We start from the raw sequence: 7804 nt of genomic DNA on the forward strand, positions 1-7804 counted from the left end.
AAATAATTTTAATAATATTGATAATGGGATAGTAACTAATATAATAATTGTTATATTATAATATAAAAAATAATGATAATATAATAAAACTAATAGCAATAAAAAGATAAAGTAATAATAATTATAATATAATAATAGTAATCATATTATTATTATTATTATTATTGTTGTTGTTGTTGATGATTCCATTTTTTGAAGGAATGAAAAAAAAACACTTACTCCTTAAAGAATGAAAATTCTATATTTAGAAGGAATTTCATTCACAATGAAATGGTTCATTCCATTACCACATGACAACCAAACATGATTTTTTTTCATTCCTTTGGAATGACACATTCCATTTCGCCCTGCATTCCCTTCTACCAGACACTACCTAAGCGTTTATGTAACAAAGTAAAAAACATAAACTACTCAAGAACAAATGTTATTGACCAGAAGATTAAAAATTTGTTTGAAGGCAAGAGATCCGCACATAATCCGTTTTATTAAATTAAGGGATACGTAAATTTATAAATAATTATATTATATTATTATATTTAATTAATACCTACACATCATAATAATATTCATAATAATATATTATGACTCCAAGATCGGTAAATATAGTTTTTAAAAGATTGAGTTTTGCGATCCAAAAAAGGGTAGTGGCGCAATCTGTTGCCCGCTTGCCTTCTGTTTCGATGTAATCCAATAAACAATTTATATTATGTAACAATATATTAATAATAATAATATTTGGAGTGACCTTTTATTATTATTCTTTCTATCGTGTCTCTCTGTGAACAGAACCCTAGCCGCAACTCCGATCTTCCGGCGACTGGACATCTACAACTCCGACCGCCGTTCAACACTCACTACTTCCGGCGACTGGTAATAATTAACCTGTTTCTGTTCGATTTCTTTCAAAACCCTAATTTCAAAAGATTAAATTTAATTAGTACGGTACGATTTACTTTTGATGTTCAATTCAAATATTATAAAGTGTTTGACTTTGATTGAGGATTGAAAGTGGCTTTCTAAGAATTATTATTAGGCCATGTGCTAATTAGCTGTTGTAGGCATTATTAGTTGATAATGTCTGTATTTCACCAACAATTAAACTTGTTCATCAACAGACACAAAAATTAATTTATTTGATTTGGCTAGCTGAAAATGGTCATTGTCAACTGTTCGGCCCCCCTACAAAGTTTATGTTGATGTTTTTGTAATGTTAATATTCATATGGTAGTTTTACATCGCATAATACTTGGATTTATTTTTGTTTTATAGTTAGTAGTTTTGCTTAAATTTATATAATAAGATTAGAAAAGTCATTTAAAATTATTAAAAATCTTTAATGAACCAACGTCAACGAACTTAAAACAGACGTAAACAAAGACATTAGTGAACGTACACGAACACGACCTCTGTTCATGTTTATATACGCTCATTTATTAAACAAACGAACATAACGGAATTTCCTGGCTTCCTGCCAACTAAGCAGTTAATGCGGAAAAATATCGGATATCGGTCAAGGATTGATATTTGAGATATATATATATATATATATATATATAGCAATTTAACACTATTAATTTAGTATACTCTCCTACCATTAACAAATTAACCTTTTGCAACCTGCAAAACACTAACAATTGGTGACCGATGTATCACCAATTCCCGTTATAAGTCTTAATTATCAAGTTTTAATTTAATGTTAGTGATTTAAGTCTTAATCATTTCATTTCAGATTTAATTTAATTAGTACGGTACCGATATTCTAACCGATACTTTGACCGATATTTTACTAAGGGACCGATAACCGATATATCACCGATATATCGGTGATCTTGACTGCATAGCCTGCCAAACAGTTCAAGAACAGTTTGCCGAACGTTTGCTTCTTGTACAGCCCTGCTTGTATTAGTAGAAATCTTGTTTTGTTTTATATTAAGTTGCTTCACTTTTTAATCTTGTTAAGCAGGTTTGAGTCATTTCAGACTCATCTTAATAAATTGCTGTTTTATACAAGAATAAAGAGAGCCAAAGAAGATGGAAGATTGGGGTAAATTCTCTCTTTGCTTGTTTATAATCTTATCAATATATTAGTCATTACATAGTTAATCTTACTTGCATTTTCAATTTTTTGCATTGTTAATTGTAAATTTATTTTTTCGTTTCATAAATCTGGTTTGCAAAGAAAATGGATTATACTTGTTCCGGACTTGCCGTGCTATTTTCTTTTATTTTTAGTGGTATGCGCCTCATGAATTTGAACTTTGAAGTAACTTAACATCATTTTATCTTTTCTATGGAGTTATGATATATGTAAAAAAATTGTGTTGAGTTTTTAATGAACTCTACAGAAAAGAAAATACATAAGGATTAGATATCTACAGAAAAGAAGAGATGAGGTGAAGTTGAATTTGAATTTGAATTCATGAAGTGTACCACTTAAAATATTATTGATAGAAAGATCGTGATTAAAAGAATCTGTGAATTCCTGAAGAGTAACTTTCATATTGTTTGAAACCAGATACGACAAAATGAATTTGGCATTAGCAATGTAAAAGATTGATAAAAGTGCAAGTAAGGTTAACTACATTATGAGTAATCATTATTGATAATTGAACATAACTTTTATCTATTTTTGTTGATGTTGTTTGTCATCTAGATAAAACATCAATCTTTGTTTGTTCATAAAGTTTTAAAACTTTTTCTTTATGCATATTAACAGCTAAATTATTTTTGTTATTGTATGTATTAGAGTAATCACATTGGAATCCTTATTTTCATCCATATAAGTTAACTAAAAACACCTTTTGTTCATAAAATTTGTCCGTTTTGGAAAAAACCTCTACATTTGATTCCTCCTATCTATCTCTATTCAATTAAATAATACTTACATATATTTATAATTTAATTTAATTTTCTCTTTCTTTCACTCACAAAAAATATATGGAATGAATATATGGATTGAATAGTAATTCATATATATATGGAATCACGATTCAATTCGTATTTCTATACCATATTTTAGGGAATCGAATGAAGTGCAAAATTGGATAAGAGTTATGAACTTTTTCTAGAATTATATGGTTGGGAGATAATATAGGGATTCCAATGTGAATGCTCTTATTGCACATGTTTCATATATATAAATTGAATACGCCAGAGGATGAGCCAGCGCCACTTGTTACAAAAAAGGAGCCTAAAAGCAAGTGGGATGATGAAGATGTTGATGAAGATGATGTAAAAGATTCGTGGGAAGATGAAGATGAACCGGCTCCGGTACAATCTATATGCTTTTTTGCAACAACTTTTTAGTATTTTGATTGGAGCATTATTAAATTGAATAATATTATCTTTTGATGTTTATCAGCCGCCTGTGGAAGCACCTCCTCCTGTTGTGAAGGCCCTGAAAAAGTCAACAGTCAAACCGGCTCAAGAAAAAGGAAAGGCTGTTGTTGAAACAGCAAAAGAGGTGGCATTAGATCCTTTAGAAGAGAAGCTTAGACAACAAAGGTGTGAACTTTTAATGGTAGAAATTGTTTTTTCTACGATTTATACAATGAAATCATATCAAGTTGGTTACTTTTCTGCATGATATTTTTGGAGTCACTTTCTTGTTCGTTTTATACTAGCTTCTTTTGTGTAATCAACCTTACAATTTTAACTTGGGTTTGTCTGTTGCTTTTCACTTATTAATCACTTTAATTTTCTAAGTCTTAAAGTGTATAGTTATAGACTTTAGTGACTTACATTGTAGTACCATTGCCCGTAATGACACTTAATTCTATTTTTCTACATACCTAGGTTTGTGTGCACCAACTATAAAATCAAATGGGCGGGGGATCTGATTGCTTGGGTAACAAATAACCAATTTATTGTTTTTGTTTTTGTTTTTTTTAATCTTTTTTTTTGAGTTTTACTTGGTAGTTTCCATTAGGTTATTTTTTGGGTTATTCGAAGTAGAAACAGGGAATAAAATGTGTTGAATTTGAAAGTTAGAATTTGGGTTGATTTAAATAACCTGAAATGTGAGAAGATATATATGTAATAAAAAATAAAGAAAATATGTTTTTTCAGAAGCTAAAAAATTTGTATTAATCTGCTTTGAATATCTGGATTGAGTTTGATATGAAAAGCGAATTTAAAGTTTGATTAGGAAACTGAATTCAAATTCGTGTTCCTTTTTGGTTTGAATTTCAGTTTTATCAAGTTCAATTTTGATAACAAACTCTTTTAATCTTGTTAAATTTTGATATAGTACTGCTTAAGAGGCTTTATGCGTTTTTAAGTCACTTTTTGAAGCACGCTTGAACCACTTTAGCTAACATATGTTTTTGCTTTTTAAATTCAAAGCAAGGTATAATCAAAATCTGCTCATTTATTGGTAGTTGGATTGAAATTGCCATCACTGTTTGTTTGTAAAAAAATGACTTTGAGATTATACTTTAGCAAATACATAGTCTGTTATCTGTAACATTGATATTGCATATAATAAACTAATTGATTAACAATAAACTAATTCATTACAGGCTTGTGGAAGAAGCTGATTACAAGAACACAGCAGAACTTTTTGCCAGTAAAAAAGGTGATACCAAGACAATTGATACTTTTATCCCCAAATCAGAAAACGACTTTATAGAATATGCAGAACTCATTTCCAATAAACTTCGACCGTATGAGGTAAAGATTGACCTTTTTATATTATTATTATTATGGATGGTAAGTTACACAAATGATAAGCTTGTTGTACATGCAGAAAAGCTTTCATTATATTGGGCTGTTAAAGCATGTAATGAGGTTATCAATGACCTCATTAAAAGCTGCTGATGCAAAAGAAGTTGCTTCTTCTGTAACTGCCATTGCTAATGAGAAGTTAAAAGCAGAGAAAGAAGCTGCTGCTGGTAAAAAGAAAACAGGTGCATTTATTTTATATTAATATTATGCAATATAAAGATGTTAGGGTTGGCAATTTCTGACTCGACATGGGTCTGTCATTCATAATCCTTTCAATGAAGTTATGTTTTGGTTGACCTGTTTAAGCTGTTTGAGTCGACCTGACAACCCATTTAAAACCATCAACCCGCTTGACTCACTTAGATAAACGGTTATACAGGTTGCATTTGAGCTAAGCAAACCGAATGTTCGTTCGTATAATGATAACTACACAAACGATCGGACTTGGACAATTAAATAAATGGGGTTTCTTGTTTGTTTTTGTTTTCATTTTCATTTATGCTTGTTTGCTAACAGTTTAAACCAGCGATTCACAAATGTGAGCAAACATAATTGAACATAAGAATGGACATAACATAGAGATAAAACTAGTTAAAAGCAGTGCGTTGGGCCTAGAACGTTATTAATGGAATATATTAACAGACGTAAACTGACGAACTTAAACGGACAAACATAAGTGATATTAAACGAATAAACGTAAACCAATGTTTACAAACATGAATGAACAAACGGTACAAGTTTTCATGTTCGTTTGTTTAACTAAATGATCGTTTGTTACTTTGTTCAACTAAAATTTTCTTTTTTGTTCATGTTTGTTTGTTTATTAAATAAATCGAACTTCCCAGTTACAAGTCTAATATTTGTGTTTGGGTTAATGTTACAAACAAGCCAAGTCGACCCTGAGCTTGACCAGGCTAGAGCTCAGCTGGTTTTGACTCACGAGAGTACGAAATCGGCTCGTTTTGAGCCTTTTTTTTTTCTAAACCTCGAGTCTGGCTTGTGAATTCTTTTTAAAGTTTGGGCTTGGCTCGAGTCTGGCTTGATCGTTTTTTATTTTTAATTTATATATATTTTTAGTTTTATTCATATATTTTGAGGAAAGTCTTAAAACGAACGTAAGCTTGGCTCGAGCTCTTGTAGTACCTTAAACGAGTCAAAGCTCGGCCTTGCAGTGTAAAATTATCAAATTAATACATTGAAGTCCAAAAGAGGTAAAACTTAAAAATACACAAGGCTCGGCGAGCTTTTCATACCCTTGGCTCGTTTCGAGCTTCGCAAGCAGCTCGGCTCATTTACACCCCTAGATGTTATTTACACAAATGAATGTAGGCTTTTGGTGTTGCTTGTTTGTGACATTTGATTTCATAGAAAGATAATAAGTTTAAAATGAACCTAGTACGTGTTTCTTTTTAAGGTGGATATTTATGTAATTTGCATTTTTTAGATGGTTTTTAAGTTTTGATGTTGTGTTGTGTAGGCGGTAAGAAGAAACAGCTGCTGATGGATAAACCTGATGATGAAGCGGTTGTGAACGCTGGTTACGATGGTTATGATGATGGTTACGATTTCATGTGATGGATGTTTTGTTTTCCTTTATCGGGATTGTGTAACTACAGTTTGATATGAGCTAGATTCTGGTTGAGTGTTGATTACATACTTCGTTTGTGGTGGTTCGTTTAGCATATAAAAACTTTGAAATTGCATTTATATCTTCATCATGTGGGATTAACATCTCAGTTAAGGTGGCGAGGGGCTGATATAAACATACCAGATTGTATTCTTCTTTTACTTTTAGTCTTTTGTTTTTGTTTTGACCAATTATTTCTTTCATTTGTGTACTTGATTGATGATTTTGTGTTGAATTTGCTTCTATATAGATGTAAGTTACAAATCTGTTTATAATATTGTTCTAGCAGACCTGTAAATAAAACTCATTGTTGAAATGCTAGGCTACACGCTATAGTTATGGTCACCGGGAGATCACTCATTGTTGGAATGTTAGGCTATGTGTTAGTCACATGGAGATCATGGCGAGGAGAATGAGTGAAAGCGATGTGTAGATAGTGAGAATGGAACCGTCTACATTGCTCTCATGTCATTTGCTTTAGAGGTGATCTGACAGCTCAAACTTGATATAAACCCGGCAAAGCAGGTCAATTCTGGTAACTGTATCTGGAATTTTGCCCACCTGTATGTGTTGGCTTGCACATGTGTTTTAGTTGTATCAAACACTTTAAAATAAAATTTATGACTGGTAAATGATGCGGGCTTTGAAAACCTGATTTGCCCACTTCTAAGTGAAGGCTTGCACATGTGTTTTAGCTGTATCAAACACACTAAAATAAGATTTATGATTGGTAAATGATGTGTACCACAGAAGTTGAGAGGTAAAGATGAGTGATGGAGTCGATGCTGATAATGATGCGACATTGAGATGAAAGTAAATAATGAAAAGTGTAACGCGTAGTCTTAGGATTATAACTCTCTCACGTCTTGTTGCTTTGATATTATAACTCTCCACAATGTTAACATGCTTTCTTTTTACTATTTATAAGGTTAATAGTAATTGTGGTTCAAATAATTGTGTTGATTGAGCAAATAGTCTCTTAAAGGGCATTTGTAACACCCCGGCTTTAAGCGGAATATGCCTGGGTGTAACGTACAAATCATTCATAAGTTCGTAACGCTATTAAAGTGACATTAATTATATTTAATTTATTTCATATAATCAAATATACACACATTGTTCATAAATAAAATGAAACAATAACACTTCATCAAAAAAATAAAATAAATAAATAATAAAAAAAATAAACAAGTTATTTATTTCAAATATCCTAAGACAAACTAATGATCTTCGTCCTTAGCACACCATCGGTTCAACCTGTAACACGTTGACAATAATATATTTTGTCAACAATTAAGTTGGTGAGTTTTCATAAGTTTTTGCGTATACATATATATAGAAAACTCGCGATTCAACGATCGTCATGCAATAAGCATTCAAGCGTAAAGTAAATGAAATCAAATAGTGTCGTCCTCCCATTGATTTAGCCGAAGCCGTTGAAGTCGGGGAAAT

General features: G+C 31.2%; 1 protein-coding gene across 1 annotated transcript; it reads left to right on the plus strand.

The window, feature by feature from the left end:
• Window positions 1-1885: 1885 nt before the first annotated feature.
• Window positions 1886-6467, plus strand: LOC143529392 (uncharacterized). The gene is made up of 6 exons (XM_077025203.1): window positions 1886-2044; window positions 3155-3270; window positions 3362-3504; window positions 4521-4671; window positions 4748-4907; window positions 6203-6467. The coding sequence occupies exons 1-6, from the start codon at window positions 2032-2034 to the stop codon at window positions 6298-6300; spliced, it is 681 nt and encodes a 226-aa protein (XP_076881318.1). The 5' UTR covers window positions 1886-2031; the 3' UTR covers window positions 6301-6467.
• The last annotated feature ends 1337 nt before the right edge of the window (window positions 6468-7804 follow it).

The sequence above is a fragment of the Bidens hawaiensis genome, unplaced genomic scaffold, assembly GCF_021521415.1.
Source record: "Bidens hawaiensis isolate Kalapana, Puna unplaced genomic scaffold, B.hawaiensis_p1.1 tig00008539_1, whole genome shotgun sequence".
Lineage (NCBI taxonomy): Eukaryota > Viridiplantae > Streptophyta > Magnoliopsida > Asterales > Asteraceae > Bidens > Bidens hawaiensis.